General features: G+C 46.0%; 1 protein-coding gene across 4 annotated transcripts in view; it reads left to right on the top strand.

Moving 5' to 3' along the window:
* The window catches only part of SUPT6H (SPT6 homolog, histone chaperone and transcription elongation factor), a 31,061-nt gene that overhangs the window by 2,365 nt on the left and 11,374 nt on the right, over nucleotides 1-17,322 (top strand). For 2 of the 4 annotated variants that reach the window (XM_033846782.2, XM_033846783.2), the window contains exons 2-23: nucleotides 6,296-6,437; nucleotides 7,217-7,375; nucleotides 7,474-7,550; nucleotides 7,880-8,072; nucleotides 8,312-8,396; nucleotides 9,245-9,518; nucleotides 9,994-10,095; nucleotides 10,343-10,459; nucleotides 10,809-10,898; nucleotides 11,100-11,242; nucleotides 11,911-12,059; nucleotides 12,216-12,314; nucleotides 12,779-12,908; nucleotides 12,995-13,145; nucleotides 13,318-13,472; nucleotides 13,673-13,868; nucleotides 14,278-14,417; nucleotides 14,530-14,647; nucleotides 15,562-15,638; nucleotides 15,898-16,033; nucleotides 16,326-16,463; nucleotides 16,542-16,709. In XM_033846782.2, the coding sequence (XP_033702673.1) occupies nucleotides 6,329-6,437; nucleotides 7,217-7,375; nucleotides 7,474-7,550; nucleotides 7,880-8,072; nucleotides 8,312-8,396; nucleotides 9,245-9,518; nucleotides 9,994-10,095; nucleotides 10,343-10,459; nucleotides 10,809-10,898; nucleotides 11,100-11,242; nucleotides 11,911-12,059; nucleotides 12,216-12,314; nucleotides 12,779-12,908; nucleotides 12,995-13,145; nucleotides 13,318-13,472; nucleotides 13,673-13,868; nucleotides 14,278-14,417; nucleotides 14,530-14,647; nucleotides 15,562-15,638; nucleotides 15,898-16,033; nucleotides 16,326-16,463; nucleotides 16,542-16,709 (3,006 nt within the window). In that variant the 5' untranslated portion in view covers nucleotides 6,296-6,328. Of the gene's footprint in view, nucleotides 1-5,885; nucleotides 6,190-6,295; nucleotides 6,546-7,216; nucleotides 7,376-7,473; nucleotides 7,551-7,879; nucleotides 8,073-8,311; nucleotides 8,397-9,244; nucleotides 9,519-9,993; nucleotides 10,096-10,342; nucleotides 10,460-10,808; nucleotides 10,899-11,099; nucleotides 11,243-11,910; nucleotides 12,060-12,215; nucleotides 12,315-12,778; nucleotides 12,909-12,994; nucleotides 13,146-13,317; nucleotides 13,473-13,672; nucleotides 13,869-14,277; nucleotides 14,418-14,529; nucleotides 14,648-15,561; nucleotides 15,639-15,897; nucleotides 16,034-16,325; nucleotides 16,464-16,541; nucleotides 16,710-17,322 lie in introns of those variants that run through there. The other 2 variants (XM_033846784.2, XM_073797108.1) reach the window with 2 other exon arrangements.

Raw genomic sequence — 17,322 nt, 5'->3', positions numbered from 1 at the left:
TTGCGCTAGGAGCACTTTTCTCCAACAACACCACTTCTCGAACCATCTCCAAAGAAGCCAGCTCCTCCACTTAGTTAATTCTGCCTCACTATTTAAGGTCTTTATTTAAAGTCACTTTCTCAAAACCAGGTTAGAATCCTCTATTACAGGCTCCCATGGTACCTTTGCCATCAATTTTTTTTCTTTTAACATTTATTTAATAATTTTTAAAATTTTATTTTTGGCTGCGTTGGGACTTTGTTGCTGTGCACGGGCTTTTCTCTAGTTGCGGCAAGCGCAGGCTTCTTATTGTGTTGGCTCCTCTTGTTGCAGAGCATGGGCTCTAGGCGCGCACGGACTCAGTAGCTGTGGCTCGGGGGCTCTAGAGCGCAGGCTCAGTAGTTGTGGCACACGGGCTTAATTGCTCCATGGTATGTGGGATCTTCCTGGACCAGGGCTTGAACCCATGTCCCCTGCATTGGCAGGTGGATTCTTAACCACTGCATCAGGGAAGCCCATGCCATCAATTCTTTAAAGACCTTCTGTACTTCTAGATCTGGGATTACTAAACTAAGAAATTAGGCCACTCCCATTCATTTACATACTGTCTATGTCTGTTTTTGTACTACAACGGCAGATCAGCCCCTCTGTGCTAGAGCAGGAACTGTCTGCTCCCCCAGTGTGTGATGCACAAGGCTCAGTAACTGTTGCAGGGATACTGAATCTGGTTACATATTTTAGTTGTTCCTGCACCTCGTTTGCCCTTGTCCCCCAAGGAAACATGGAAAGAAAAGAAAAAACTAATATTTTAAAATTACTTATTATGTTAACCATTAACAATAGTGCTTTTTACGCCCAGGCATTGAAAAGATTCTTGAAAAGATTCTAAGACTGTTATTTCTTATAAATACAGTGTGCATGTTAAAATAGTTATAGGTATAATTAACATTTTCTGTATTCTAACATCTTGACTTGATATGATTAAGATTTTCCTAACAGAGTTCTGAATCCCAAATTTAAAAGAACTTGTCTTGAGTGGACTCTGAATACTTTTGTTTATTAAACTCTTAGGATTTTGTATTCCAAGTTGGGTAGTCATTTGTGAACACCTTTGGAGTAGTCCTAGGCTCTTGCTCATCAAATGCAGAATGTCTTATAGTTTAAACTCCACACCAGACTTCTAGGGCTATTCTCCAGATCACTAGGCCCTGTCAGACCTCTAAGCCTTTGCTCATGTTCGGGCTTCAGTAGTTGTGGCACACGGACTCAGCAGTTGTGGCTCGCAGGCTCTAGAGCACAGGCTCAGTAGTTGTGGCGCACGGGCTTAGTTGCTCCGCGGCATGTGAGATCTTCCCGGACCAGGGCTCGAACCTGTGTCCCCTGCATTGGCAGGCGAATTCTTAACCACTGCACCACCAGGGAAGCCCCTGTCGTAACTTTATTTACAAGTTTTTTGTGAGATGAATATGAACACTAGGGTCAAAAGCATGTTTTACTTATTTTTATATACCCAAGTCCCAGCACAGAGCTTTACCCTAAAAATACAAAACTGTAAACGTTAATTGAAGCTGCCAGTGGAGGGAATTAACAGACATCTCTTTTTGCTCTGGTCTCCTTGTAATTGCCTCCTACATCATCTTGTTCAAAGGGAGGGACTGTGGAGGGCCTCCCCTGTGGCAATCTGATCCCAGCTCCATTGCTCTTCCAGAGAATGTCATGGTAACCGCCAGCCTGTCCCTTTGAGCCACATCTTGTACTGCAGCTGTGCTTCCTCCTGGAGAAACCTTCTCTTTTCACCACCCCACTCCCCTTCTGGATCTATTTCAGTAGCAAATTTAACGTACAATCTGAATATGGGGAAAATTCAAGAGCATAAGTCCTAAATACAAAATACAAATGACATCAGACTCAGATATCATATATTAATGATAATCACATACTAATAAATAGTGTTTTTGTTCTGGAATAGTTGCTGTTTGCCAACCTCAGCCTGCAGTGCTGCTGCAGCACCCTCTGCACATCTAGCTCCCCCAAGTTGCAGCAAATCAGGATTGCTTCTTGCACAATCTGTTTTAACTAGAAGTCTTGGCAATGAGTTAGATCGGAGGCATTCCCCAGCTATAGCACAGCATGTACTTCATTGCTAACCTAGGGAATGGGAAGAAAGCTGCATGCAGCACAGAGCACCAGCTGCCCGCAGAACAGAATAAAGCTGTGCTTTCATCAGGTAGGCTGTCTGTTTCTCTCTGCTAAGTAGGCTGTAGGGCATCTGGTCTGGAGGAGCTGGCATTTAGTGTGAAGATGTTGAGGCCTTACAAGACTGAATTTGTGGGTCTGATAGCCTATAATTAAAGCAAGCTATCTGTGGGGGCTGCTGTACCCAAATCTATTTTTAATGACTTAGTTCAGGGCTGAAAGACAGCAGTATTAAAATTAGAGCACCACATTTAATCGGCAGAAGTTTTAGATATTCACTTTTGGCTGTACTCGGGCTGAATGACCTTAAGGATACAGATCCTGGGGGGGGAAAGGGCATCAATCTAACCCAAGGCTTCCTGTATCACCACCCTGTGGGACCTATACAATGGTGTAGTATAGTGGCTCTCAAACTTTTTGAACTCAGGACCCCTTTATACTCAAAGATAATTTAAGATTCCAAAGACATTTTGTTAATGTGAGTTATATCTATTGATGTTTGAGATTTATACATATAGATGTTAACCAGATTAGAAATTAAAATTAATTTCTAAACTAAATTAATAATGACTAAATAAATAGATGAATGTTAATTCATTTTAACATAATAATAAGCCTGTTTGCAATATACAAGTATATCAAATCAACACATTATAGACCTTAACCTTACACAATATTATATGCCAATTACAGTTGACCCTTGGATAACACAGGGTTGATGTGCTGACCCACCTCTCTTCCCCTCACAATCCCATACGGCTATCTCTGCCTCAAAAACAAAGGAATTGATGAATGACTCACCCAAAGGCAGGAAACTGAAACAATTTGGATAGAATCAAAACTCAAACCCTGGGCTTCCCTGGTGGCGCAGTGGTTGAGAGTCCGCCTGCCGCTGCAGGGGACACGGGTTCGTGCCCCGGTCCGGGAAGATCCCACATGCCGGGGAGCGGCTGGGCCATGGCCGCCGAGCCTGCGCATCCGGAGCCTGTGCTCAGCAACGGGAGAGACCACAACAGTGAGAGGCTCACATACCGCAAAAAAAAAAACAAAAAAAACCTCAAACCCTGATTCTTTTGATTCCACATATTGTGATCTCTAATCAAACACAAACGGTTTCCCACATTTAATTTAAAGATCTGTAAAATGAAAATACAGATACTACAATATTTACTGGGTAAAAAATCCGCATATAAGTGGACCCACGCAGTTCAAACCCATGTTGTTCAAGGGTCAATTGCACATGAATAAAGCTGAGAAAAAATGTAAGCCCACTACATTTTAGCATAAATAACACATTTTATGAAAAACAAGTATAATCTTCAAAATAAAAAACGTAGTAAGAAGAGTGACGTTGTTTGGGTTTTTTTTTTGGTTTGGGGGGTTTTTTTTGTTTGGGGGGTTGTTTTGGGTTTTGGGTTTTTGGAGGGGGGGTTGTTTTGGTTTTGGGTTTGGGTTGTTTTGTTTTGGTTTGGTTTTGGCAAATCCTTTTAATGTCTGCCTTAATAGAGGAATGCTGGATTCTCCTACCTGCTTCTGCATTCAGTCTGTTGTGATACTACATGTCTGCCGTATAACCTCTGGAAAACTCCACTGTACACTCATGAGAGAAAGGAGGGGGTGATCCCTGGACCACACTTTGAGAACTACTGATATGATAGAAACAACTGTTTCTGTGGAGTCAGACAGACCTTAACTCAGATCTCACCTCTTGCAGTTGACAGTTGTGTCGCCTTGAACAAGTGACTTAATCTCTGAGTCTATTTCCTCCTTTGCTGAATGGAGAGAGAAGTGTGCTGTAACTCCTAGGACAATGTAGGGGTTAATAGGTTATTTATTAAGTGTCTGGAACTTGGTAGGTGTGCAAAAAATATTCCTCAGGGCACATTTTTTTTAATTGCGTAAAGTACCCAGGAAAGGCCTATATTAGTTTTGGGTGGGTTTTTGGGTTTGTTCATTTTCCAATTCTCTTCCTGTGTCTGCTCTACATATATGTCAAAATACATAAAATTATTTTAAGGTCCTTATTTGGCCCTCTACTAGACATCAGCTCCTTGAGAACATACAGTCCTGTTTCTCTTCAAATCCCCAGCTCCTAGCAGAGTGTTTGTACTTGGTAGGCATTCAGTACAGTTTGAAAAGAATGGCATCTGAAACCTCAGCCTAAAATTGAACATAAGACCATGTCATTGACCCTCCCTTTCCACCAGAACTTAGTATCTTCAGTTTTATTTCCTTGAGCTCAGTTAATCTTAACTGGTTATGGTATCAGTTGATATCAGTAAGGGTAATTTTCAGGAGAATTAGAGCCACAGAACTTAAGCCTCCTTCTAGAGCTTAGACCACTAGAGGTAGCCATTAGCCACCCTCCTCTCTCTCCAGTTCCACTGCCATCTTTAACTGGGAAGACATGAAACAATAAGTAATCTATTTAACAGATACTTAGCAGTTTCTATTTTGTATAGAGCACCTAGTGGGAAACAGCTTATCTGGTACAGAATAAAGTACCACGTAATGCCTCTTATATTGCCGTTTATGTTTTCATGGTTTTTATTAGCCCTTCAATTGGATATCATCTTTGACTTCCAGAAGCTTATAGTCTAAGTGGAGAAAATGGACATATGCAGTGGACCGTAATTCAGGACATGAGGAGTGGTGCTGAGTTGATCAGCAGCCAGCTTCAGGATTCCAGAATGGAATCTTGATGCTATGGTTTGTGTGATCAGTGCTGTGTGTTTTTTTTGCTTTGTTTTGTTTTTTATATTTTTGGCTGCGTGGGGTCTTCGTTGCTGCGTGCGGGCTTTCTCTAATTGCGGCGAGTGGGGGCTACTCTTCTTTGTGGTGCGCGGGCTTCTCATTGCAGTGGCTTCTCTTGTTGCGGAGCATGGGCTCTAGGCGTGCAGGCTTCAGTAGTTGTGGCACATGGGCTCAGTAGTTGTGGCTCGCGGGCTCTAGAGCGCAGGCTCGGTAGCTGTGGTGCACGGGCTTAGTTGCTCCGCGGCATGTGGGATCTTCCCGGACCAGGGCTCAAACCTGTGTCCCCTGCATTGGCAGGCAGATTCTTAACCACTGCACCACTAGGGAAGTCCCAGTGCTGTGTTTTAAAGCCCAGGAAACTCCATTTCATGGTTCTGTGGTTCTCCACTGCCATTTCCAGACTTTGGATGCATCTGACAGCGGGAAAGTAGAAGACAAAGTTGGGATTGGTTGGTACAAAATTACAGAATGCTGAGGAAAATTATGCCCAGGATTCAAATTTAAACTCAGTTAGCATTTTTTGAAATAGTAGACTAGGTTCTTTCTCCTATGTCATGTAATATTCTTAACTATCCTGCGAGGTAGGTAGTGCTGTTGCCATTTTCCAGATGAAGAAATTGATATTCAGGCACGTTCAATAATATGCTTAAGTTTATATACCTAGTAGGTGGTGGGGCCAGGATTTGATCTCTACTCTTTAGGCCCAGCAGTTTTTGTATTTAGCTATGTTGCATTTAATTTGTAGGCCATGGAAGTCTCTTTCAAAGTGTTTTTTGTATTTTTGGTTTTTTGGTTTTTGTTTTGCTGGGGAGGTAAATGGTCACAATAGAGTTGTGGTTCTAATGTTTCTGAAGAGGCCCCTTCTCTGCCCAAATGCTCCCAACCACTACTCACACAAGTGGGCTCAACTTCATGAAACGTTGTTTAATATGTCGAAAAGGATTTTCCTTTTGATAGTGTATATGAAAGTTCCTGTCATTAAGTTGGCATTTAGTTATTGTTTCCCAAACTTATGAGTGAGTCATATAAACTCACTACACTGTATCCCTACCTATATAATTATTCCTACACTAATTTCTTCATTTGCCTATTTCTGTCCCCAGATGGTAAGTGCAGTAAAACTCTTTGGACAAGCAAGATGGTATATACAGAGCAGTCCAGTATAATTGCTTTTTTTAAGGTACACATGAGAGGGGCAATTGTGAGAGGAATGGATAATGGAAGAGATGGAGCCATCTGATTCTTACTCTCTCCTCCCAGGTAGAAATGATTGGGCAGATCAGTGGCACGTAGCTGAATGCTTTTTGTGGCAATGTTTAAAGGTCCTCTGTCTCATTTTTTATCCCCAACTCCTTTCCTTCCCTAGTCATCTTCAGGCAGGCCGTGAGAAGCTGCAGCAATGTCTGATTTTGTGGAAAGCGAGGCCGAGGAGTCAGAGGAAGAGTACAATGATGAAGGCGAGGTGGTGCCCCGGGTCACCAAGAAATTTGTAGAAGAGGAGGATGACGGTGAGGAAGCCCCAGCCTCAAGCTTCTCCCCAGTATTGCTAAGCTTTGGATAGTTGGATTCTTGCTGATGAGAGGCTCAGGCTGAGCACAGAAGTTATCACACATGAGGTACCAGCTTGAGAATTTTCAGTCATTCATAGAAAATATTTACTGAACATCTGTCTGCTGTATGCCAGGCACTGTACCTAGAACTAGGAATACAACATAAAGTCCCAGCTATCGTAGAGCTTATATTAGTGGGAGGGGACAGACAGTAAACCAATAAATAAATACATAGGTAATGTTTCGCTCTTTTAGAGACTTAGCAGTGTTGGTATTTATGTACCCACTTTCCAAGTTCTCTGTCCAAATCCAACCATTAGGATCATCAGCAGAGTGCAAACATGAAATTGCTCTAGAGACAGAAAGGAAAATGCAAGCTTCATGGAAAGCATTATGGTTGAAAGAAGGAATATAGCTACTGAGTTTATAAACTGAGAGGAAAACAAAGGTTACTGGTGGCTGTAAGGCCTCTAGTAATGATTTTGACAAGCCAAAGTAATTAGGAAGCTCATCTTGCCTAAATACAGATGGTGAATGTGGAAAAGAGATATTCTTTTCCAGAAGCTGCTCTAAGTCAGTGGTCATGTTTTTTGTATCTTTAGATGAGGCAGAAGAGTTAACATGGCATCCAGGTCATTAGGTTCAGAGCAGATGAGAAATAACAGTTAAGCAGGTGGCCCTGCCCCAGCCCCAGCCTATTTCCCAAACTGCATGCCTCAAACATGCATGTTTTCCAGATGAGGAGGAGGAGGAGGAGAACCTGGATGATCAGGATGAACAAGGAAACCTGAAAGGCTTTATCAATGACGATGACGATGAAGATGAAGGGGAGGAGGATGAGGGTAGTGACTCTGGTGATTCAGAAGATGATGTTGGCCACAAGAAGAGAAAACGCAGTGAGTAGCCTCTCCTTAGGTCAGGTGAGGATGGGGTTTAAGTCATAGTGGAGAAGGGGCCTCCCCATCACCATGGGCAACCACTCTGTCTTCTCTAGCATCTTTTGACGACCGCTTGGAGGATGATGATTTTGATCTCATTGAGGAGAATTTGGGTGTCAAAGTCAAAAGAGGAGTAAGTGCCCTTTTTGTCTCTGTCCTTGGGGGTGAAGGAAGAAGCCCTTGAAATTCAGCGACTCTGGGGGGAGGAGGCACATCCAGAACAGTTTGGGGAATGTCAGCGGGGAGAAAGTGGCTCAGTATCACTGTGCTGTGGAGCCAGTTCTGGGTGCCTGTTAAAGGCTTGTCAAAGTTTCAAGGGTGGGCCTTGGGGCGTACTTGATGTGTTCTTTCCCATCTCCCTTGTCAGTATAGCTGGGGTGGGAAAATAGGAGTGAGACTGGAGAGCAGGGATCCTTATGCCAGTTCCCTCAGACCCTGACGAGGCAGATTTTCCACCCCTAGCAAAAATACCGACGTGTCAAAAAAATGTCAGATGATGAGGACGATGACGAAGAGGAATATGGCAAGGAGGAACATGAAAAAGAAGCTATTGCAGAGGAGATCTTTCAGGATGGGGAAGGGGAAGAAGGGCAGGAGGCCGTGGAGGCCCCCATGGCTCCTCCAGAGGAGGAGGAAGAAGATGATGAAGAGTCAGGTATGTAGCATTAGGCAGGGAAGCCAGTTTGGGGCGGGGTGTTGGGATTTCCTACCCCGAACAATAGAATGGGAGACCATTGTTCAGCTACTGGCCCCCAGCATTTGACACAAAGAAGTTCCTTTTCAGGACTCTGTCTCCCCTTCTCCTCACCGACCACTCCTACAGTAGGAACTAAAGCCATTCAGTCCTGGCTCATCCCTTGCCTCTGGGCACTAACCTTTCCCTTCCCTATCCAGACATTGATGACTTCATTGTGGATGACGATGGACAACCACTGAAAAAACCTAAGTGGCGGAAAAAGCTTCCTGGATACACTGATGCGTGAGTGGGGTCTGGTGCGAGGTGGTGATAAGGGCATCTGAGTGGACCCGGGCAGGAAGGAGGAGGTCAGAGGCCTCTGCTAAAAATGGAACAGTCAGCTCTCAGCATTTTGCTTCCCTGCCCGTAATATCCTTTACCAGGCAGTGATGTCGGACTGTTTCTAGAAGCTTTGATAGCTCTCTCAGCATTCAAGGGCCGTGGTGGGATGAAGGTGGAGGCACACACAGGCAAGGATCCAGCCTCTCTCTTCCACCTGCAGCTCCATGTTCATTTGTTTGTTTATTAGTCTTCTAAATATAGTTTTGTTAGAAGAAGGCTTTTGCCCTGAGGGAATACTATAATGTCTTAGCAGAAGATGGATCTACTGAGTGTGACATGAAACCATGTGCCTGTTGCTGTTTGATCCTTGTCACTGGCACGTGCCAAAGATGGGCTTTTTAATCTCAATAAATAATAGTTTCCCCGGGCTTCCTTGGTGGCGCAGTGGTTGAGAGTCCGCCTGCCGATGCAGGGGACACGGGTTCATACGCCGGTCCGGGAAGATCCCACGTGCCGCGGAGCAGCTGGGCCCGTGGGCCATGGCCTCTGAGCCTGTGCGTCTGGAGCCTGTGCTCCTCAACGGGAGAGGCCATAACGGAGAGAGGCCCGCGTACCGCAAAAAAAAAAAAAAAAGTTTCCCCAGAAATATCCCCCAGCTAAGCCTTTCCTCCGCAGTGAATATGCTTTTTTTGTTTACATTTCTCTTAACCTTTTTAGTCCCCTTGGGGTAGGTACAGGATCTCTGCAGGGGCTGCATTTGTCTCCTCTCACTGGAATCTGGGCCAACTGCCTTTTGCTCTCACCCACAGTGCCCTGCAAGAAGCCCAGGAGATTTTTGGTGTGGACTTTGACTATGACGAATTTGAGAAATATAATGAGTATGATGAAGAACTGGAGGAAGAGTATGAGTATGAGGACGATGAGGCTGAGGGCGAGATCCGAGTGCGCCCCAAGAAGACCACCAAGAAACGTGTGAGCCGCAGGAGCATCTTCGAGATGTATGAGCCCAGTGAGCTGGAAAGCAGCCACCTCACAGATCAGGACAATGAAATCCGAGCTACTGACCTGCCTGAGAGGTTCCAGGTAAAGAAGCACCAGTGTCTGTCCTGCTGAACTGTCATCAACTGCCCTGAGCCTCCTTGGTACAAGAGTTATAGCAGAGAAACAATCTAGCAACAATCTTAACAACAATGGTATATAGGGGGACTTCCCTGGCGGTCCACTGGTTAAGACTCCATGCTTCCACTGCAGGGGGCGCGGGTTCAATCCCTCGTTGGGGCAGCGCAGCCAAAAAACACCAAAAAATGGTATACAGGAAGTCGGCTTTGAACCCCATCTGACCAGGCGTACAGGAAGTCTAGCTCAACATAGACTCTCCAGTGGCTTATGGTTTCTTGAGCAAATACACGACATGCCTACTTCTTGCCAGACAACACTCTTCCGGGTACTAGAAACGTGTGCCTCTGGAGCACACGTTTTTGTCCAGAAGTAGTGCATGTTTTTGCTATGTGAGATACAAGATAAAGTCAGTCTCATGCTGATGCCTTATCCCCTGCAGCTCCGTTCCATCTCCGTCAAGGGGGCTGAAGATGATGAACTGGAAGAAGAGGCTGACTGGATCTACAGGAATGCCTTTGCCACACCAACCATTTCTCTGCAGGTACCCCAAAAAAGATGCTGTATTTTGACATGAACCAGAAGCTACTTCATTAGGATGGGGAGCTGCTTCTCCCCTGCTCCAAACATCTGTGGGCCTAGTATAGAATAGCATGTGTGTGCGGGTATGTGAGGGAGATTTTTCTAGATTTAATTTGAGAAGGTCATCCTGTGACAAGAAGCAGTTTTGTGTGTGGTAAGACAGAGCAAGTAATGGTGTCGTTGCTGTTTCTTTTTTCTTCTGACTGTAGGAAAGCTGTGATTACCTAGACCGAGGGCAGCCAACCAGCAGCTTCAGTCGAAAAGGACCCAGCACAATTCAGAAGATTAAAGAGGCCCTGGGCTTCATGAGAAATCAGCATTTTGAGGTAGCACCTCAAGCTCTAGTTGCCCACTGGTTAGAATTTCAACTGGGGGTGATGGAAAAGGTGGCTACCTAAGTCAGGTGGGGAGCCCCCTTCTGTCCACAGCAGTGGTCCCTTGACTCAAGAAGCGTGAGGACCATAGACTCTAGCGATCCAGAGAACAGTGCTACCCCGTTTGCAGCATTATCTTCTCCTGTTGGGGGTGGGTGGGGGAGAGCATGTGTCCTGATGGGCCTGTGAGGGAGGCCAAGCTCCCTACTGTTAAATTTCCTGGAGCTGTTTATTCCTCTAACAAAGGGGGTCCTTGCAGATCTTTCCTCTCTGGCTGACTGCCACCTCCTTGCCCCTCTAGGTGCCTTTCATTGCTTTCTACCGGAAGGAGTACGTGGAGCCCGAGTTGCATATCAATGACCTGTGGAGGGTGTGGCAGTGGGATGAAAAGGTAATATAGGGATCCATGCCCCTCAAGGGGTTGAGGGCTGGACTGGGTACTACCACTACTGGCACCCAAGTTCTCCTGTACATATCAGGTGGCAGCCCAGACCCTGTCAGGCTTCCCCCAGGGTCTCCTGGTAAGGAACAGCATGGTCTTGGGTGTCCAAGGCTGAATACCATCCCTTACTCCTGCTTTGTCTTGTCCTAGTGGACCCAGCTGAGGATCCGTAAGGAGAACCTAACACGGCTGTTTGAGAAGATGCAGGCTTATCAGTATGAGCAAATCTCTGCTGACCCTGACAAGCCCCTTGCTGATGGCATCCGGGCTCTGGACACCACCGACATGGAGAGGTAGCATATGCAGGGTTTATTCCATTACAGGGAGCCCTCACACCAAAGCCAGGCCCCTGCCCTTCCACCCCCACCCCAGAGCAGCATAACCTTGCAAAATTCTCAGCACGGGACCCGTTCCTTAGAATCCCAACTTAGCAACAAGTCAAAAGTGATCTTTCTGACAGGGAAATTCCTGTTACTTATCCATCTTGGTATAAAAGGTTAAGAGGATCAGATAGTCATGTTTACTTATTTATATGTTGCCCGTGTGAAAAGCTACATGGGAAACCAAACTACAACCAGAAAGTAACTTGGTGAGCCTGGAATCAGAGAGGGGTGTGGGAGGGGAGCAGATGATTTTAGTGGCCAGCGGCATGAACCTGGGAAAGAAGGACAAGGACTGTCTCAAGGACTCTGAACCGGAGACATGCTGCCTCATCTGCCTCTCCCTTTTTGTTGCCATTTCTAACAACCACCAGCCACCACTTATTTGACATATTCCTCCTTTAAGATACCTTGATTGCAGTTAAGTCATGGTCTGGGGCCAATGCATGTCTTTAATAATTGGAGAATATAGGTACTCATCCTAGTTGGGATCTTGCCTCATGGGAATTGGACCTCTTGTAGCAAAACTGGGGTATACCCTTCCTCTGTGACAGTTGAGGTCTTATGTCCCTTCCCTCCAGGCTCAAGGATGTACAATCAATGGATGAACTGAAAGATGTCTACAATCATTTCCTGCTTTATTATGGTCGTGACATCCCCAAGATGCAGAATGCCGCCAAGGCCAGCCGCAAGAAGCTAAAGCGTGTAAGAGAAGAGGGAGATGAGGAAGGTGAGTGTTGGAAAAGAAAACCTAGAGGCTTGGTGGCCATGGCCTTTCCAAGGATCACCTTGGCCGATTACACTTCGGGGCTTCTCTACATGTGTCAGATCCTTGGGAGTGATTGGAAACCGGAAACCAGAAGACTAACTCATGTTTTCTTCCCAGGTGATGGTGAGGAGGCAGAAGATGAGGAACAGAGAGGGCCAGAGCTCAAGCAGGCTTCCCGCCGAGATATGTACACCATCTGCCAGAGCGCTGGGCTAGGTAAAAACGAGCTGTATACGTTCCCCAGTAGTCACTGGTAGGTAGGAAGAGGACCTAAAGGACCTCTGAGTGAGTCACCAGTCCACTTTTAACACTTGCTACCATGACCCACACCCACGCCACAGGAATTGTCCAGCCTCTCCCATAATTTCTGAAGGAGTGGGAAACACATGATCAGAGAGAGGGAGTTCATCCTATCTTTGAGAAGTTCTTTTACTAAACGGTAACTTCCACCTTAGTTCTGACCCCAGTAGTCACATAGAAAATTTCTACTTTTTCTGCTTTGTGACAGCCTGTTAGGAATTTAAAGTCAGCGTTTTCACTGTTCACTGTAAGACATCCTGCTCCTGCTCATTTGTGATCCCTTTAAAGTCTAATGCCCAGAATTGCTGCTCTAGACTGAAAGCCAAGAGTTTACTGGGCCCAGCTGTTGGCTCACCTTTCACCCTCCTGGTTTGTTTTAGATGGCTTGGCCAAAAAGTTTGGGCTTACTCCTGAGCAATTTGGGGAAAACCTCCGGGACAGTTACCAGAGGCACGAGACAGAGCAGTTTCCTGCAGAGCCCTTGGAGCTGGCCAAGGATTATGTTTGCAGGTAGGCGTTGCAGTAGGTGGCTGGCAGGAGGAGGGACCTGAGGGCAAAGATGTCGTCATCCTGCAGCTCCTCCATTTTCCCTACAGCCAGTTCCCTACACCAGAAGCTGTGCTGGAAGGTGCCCGCTACATGGTAGCCCTGCAGATTGCCCGAGAGCCCCTTGTCCGGCAGGTGCTGAGGCAAACTTTCCAGGAGAGAGCCAAGCTCAATATAACCCCCACCAAGAAAGGCAGAAAGGTAAGCCAGTTGAGGGGCTTTGATCTAGCATGTGGTCCAGCTCTGTTTGATTGAACTGAGTTTCTTGCCTTCACACTTAGCTGAGCTGTCTGCCTGAGAGCAGAGAGTCAGTCTTTTTTCCAAGGGTCAAGCCCAGTCTGTCTGTTGACTGATGATTCCCTCTTGTGTACAGGATGTGGATGAAGCCCACTACGCTTACTCCTTCAAGTACTTAAAGAACAAGCCTGTTAAGGAACTGAGAGATGACCAGTTCCTCAAGATATGCCTGGCTGAAGATGAAGGGCTGCTCACCATTGACATCAGCATAGACATGAAGGGGGTGGAAGGGTAAGCAAAGCTCTGGGCTGGGGGCTCTTTGGGAAGGGCTTGGTCAGTAGTCTGTTGGAAGGAGGGGTCCCTCAGGAATGTGAACCACACTTTCAGAACTGAGCAAGCCACCATCCCTGGCTCAGTCACTCCCAGTGTTCAAGGGCATTTGGCCGTCACCTTTTCTCTGTCGCTGACACCACAGTGTTGTCTCTCCTCAGCTATGGCAATGACCAGACGTATTTTGAAGAAATCAAACAATTTTACTACCGAGATGAGTTCAGCCACCAGGTGCAGGAGTGGAATCGGCAGCGGACCATGGCCATCGAGCGAGCTTTGCAGCAGTTCCTGTACGTGCAGATGGCCAAAGAGCTCAAGAACAAGCTGCTGGCCGAAGCCAAAGAATATGTCATAAAGGTGAGGAGAGGAGCTCGTGATCTTTAGTCACATGATTTCCCCAAGCTAGAGCTGAGAGTGAAGGCACCCCTTAATAGCTGTCCTGTAGCTAATGGGGAAACACTGGGGGCAGGCTTAGTATAACCTGAGAGGCAGTGCAAACAAGGTCACGGGTCACTCCAAGACCTCCCCACTTGAAGAGCCTCTTCCCTCCCTCCCCCATGCATACACATACTCTTTGTTTATACGACTGGCCTCTGTGTACTCTCCTATTTCTAAAAGCAAAGTACGCCTTCAGGTTGTAAGCGTGCTGAGGGCTAGGAATGTGCATGCATATAAATATGACCTTTGCGAATGTGTGCCTGCATCTGTTTCCTTAACCTACTTGGCGGGCCTGCTGTACATAGTGACTGGTGTGCCTCCTCCCCAGGCCTGTAGTCGGAAGCTCTACAACTGGTTGAGGGTGGCACCCTACCGGCCGGATCAACAGGTAGAGGAAGATGATGACTTTATGGATGAGAACCAAGGGAAGGGCATCCGAGTCCTAGGCATTGCTTTCTCCTCTGCCAGGTAACTTTCTGTCTGGCATCACCCCTTATCTGTCTCCCTAGTCTCGTTCTTCTCTTACTCATATCCTCATATTGCTGATTATCACACGGTGCTTTTTCTGTTGGGCTGGCAGAGATCACCCTGTGTTCTGCGCCTTGGTCAACGGTGAAGGAGAAGTGACAGACTTCCTCCGGCTGCCTCATTTTACCAAACGGCGAACTGCATGGAGAGAGGAAGAACGGGAGAAGAAGGCAAGTGACTAGGACAGGTTACCAAGTGTACATCTTGAGCACATCTTATAATTCAGTGGGGATAAGAGTTTATGGTCTATGTATATGTATAACTGATTCACTTTGTTATAAAGCAGAAACTAACACACCATTGTAAAGCAAATATATCCCAATAAAGATGTTAAAAAAAAAAAAAAAGAGTTTATGGCCTAAGCAACGTCCCGTGCAAGACCCTGATTATCTCTGACTTGGTCCCTGACCTCTTAAGTCCTGGGATAAGTCTCACTTCCGTAGGCAGTAGATGGCACTCAAGTTCTAGTGCAGAATTTCCTTCTGGCTTGAAGCCAGTTCCTAGGCCTTATGTGCTTCTGGGAGCTGCCATAACTGCCTCTGTTTTTACCAGCATCTGGGTCAGCTTGTTCCAGGAGCTGAAAGCCACTGTGGCATTAAGCCAATCTTTTCTCTGCTTTAGCATTTGTGTTTCTACCAGGGAAAGAGAAATTTGAATTCATCTCGTGTATATGCTTCTGATTTTCTTTTAGCATAAAGGTATCTTTCAATTTTATTGACAGAGCTCCATTCTAAAAAATAATTTTCAACAAACAGCTCTTTAAAAAAAGAAAGAAAAATCTTAAAGTGGAGATTAGAATAGTCTTGACTGCCAGGCAGTGGTTTATGTTAAAAAAAGACCTAAGTATGTTTAGTTAACCACAACTCAAGTATAAGCCAGAAGTGTAATAATCTTAGGAAATATTAACAGAAGTACAATGTTCAAACTAGAGGTCCTAGTCCCCTCGTTTTGTCTTCCAGTTTGACAAAGTGTGATGCATCTTTGTTCTGTGGTCTTGTAAGGTCTCAAGCTACTTAGGGAGAGAGAAGTGCTTGAAATCTCCCTATCCTCAAAGTCCTTCAGCTCCAATTTTCTTTCACTCCAGGCTCAAGACATTGAAACGCTAAAGAAATTCCTCCTGAACAAAAAGCCTCATGTGGTGACAGTTGCAGGAGAGAACAGGTAGGGGTACCAGGGGATTGGGCCAGGCCTGGCTTAAAGTCACTCATCCTTTATTGTTGAATCTGCTCTGTCCCTGTTACAGAGTAGGCATGCGCCTGTGTAGAGCCTTGGTAATATCCCCATCCCCAGGGGATATCCCTGGGGATATTGTACCTCTTTGTCTTCAAAGCTCTCTCCTCCCCCACTCCCAGCCATGAGATTGTTCATCCCTGAGAAACTGTCCAGAAATATCCCTGACCAGCACCCCTCATTCCTCCAGGGATGCCCAGATGTTGATTGAGGATGTGAAGCGCATTGTGCATGAGCTGGACCAAGGTCAACAGCTGTCCTCTATTGGGGTGGAGCTGATTGACAATGAATTGGCCATTCTCTATATGAACAGCAAGAAATCAGAGGTAATGCTGGAGCCCCACCCTTAGGCCCTGCACAGGCAAGAGCTGTCAATCCCAGGGAGTTGGGGAAACAAAGATTATGGGGGCACAGGATTGCACCTGTTCACTTACCTATGCAGAGGATCTCCATTGTGCCAGTCATGGTTCAGATGGGGAGCCCCAGAGATTAAATTGGTCCCAGGAAAAATGGTCCCAGAGAAGAGAAATTGACTTAAAAAGCCAGGCGGTTTGGATTTCCTCTTGCTGTTAGAGCTGAGGAGACTTTATGGCCCTGCTGACCCTTGTTTGACTCTAGGCAGAGTTCCGGGATTACCCTCCTGTGCTGAGACAGGCAGTCTCCCTCGCCCGGCGTATCCAGGACCCTCTGATTGAATTTGCCCAGGTTTGCAGCTCTGATGAAGACATTCTGTGCCTCAAGTTTCACCCCTTGCAGGTGAGTAGAATTTGACAGATAGGCCCAAGTGGACAGAGTGGCACAGTAACCTTATCCCTGCCTGCTGTGTGTCGACAGGAGCATGTGGTGAAAGAAGAGCTGCTCAATGCCTTGTACTGTGAATTTATCAACCGAGTCAATGAGGTTGGAGTTGATGTCAACCGTGCCATTGCCCACCCCTACAGCCAGGCCTTAATTCAGTATGTCTGTGGCCTGGGACCTCGAAAAGGGACCCATCTCCTAAAGGTAGGATTGGGTTGAATCAGAAAAAAAGAAAAGTTCTATTTCATTGAAACTTTACTTTGCCAATATGCTTTGACAGGCAGACCAAGGTCAGAGAGGTAAAGGCACTTTACCTTTTGCCTAGAGTCATGAAGCTAGAGAGAGTCAAGAGTCAGACTTCAGACCAGGTGGCCACAGTCATGGTCTTCACTACTGTACAGTGGTGGCTCATGGAAAAGATAACCTGAGCCATGATTTAAAAGAGATGGAGGAAAGCGAGAGTGTACTAGACACAGACCTCAGGATAGTGGGGGTTATTTGTTTTTTTGTATGTGTGTGTATATATATATACATATATATATATATATATATATATATATATATATATATATATATATGTGTGTGTGTGTGTATTATTTATTTATTTTTGGCTGCATTGGGTCTTTGTTGCTTCATGCAGGCTTTCTTTAGTTGTGGCGAGCAGGAGCTACTCTTCGTTGTGGTGCGCGGGCTTCTCATTGCAGTGGCTTCTCTTGTTCCAGAGCTCGGGCTCTAGGCGCGCGGGCTCAGTAGTTGTGGCACGCGGGCTCTAGAGCGCGGGCTCAATAGTTGTGGCGCATGGGCTTTGTTGCTCCGT

The sequence above is a fragment of the Tursiops truncatus genome, chromosome 20, assembly GCF_011762595.2.
Source record: "Tursiops truncatus isolate mTurTru1 chromosome 20, mTurTru1.mat.Y, whole genome shotgun sequence".
Taxonomy (NCBI): Eukaryota; Metazoa; Chordata; class Mammalia; order Artiodactyla; family Delphinidae; genus Tursiops; species Tursiops truncatus.
The sequence above is the reverse complement of the archived record's forward strand: the minus strand, read 5'-3'. Positions and strand labels throughout refer to the sequence as shown.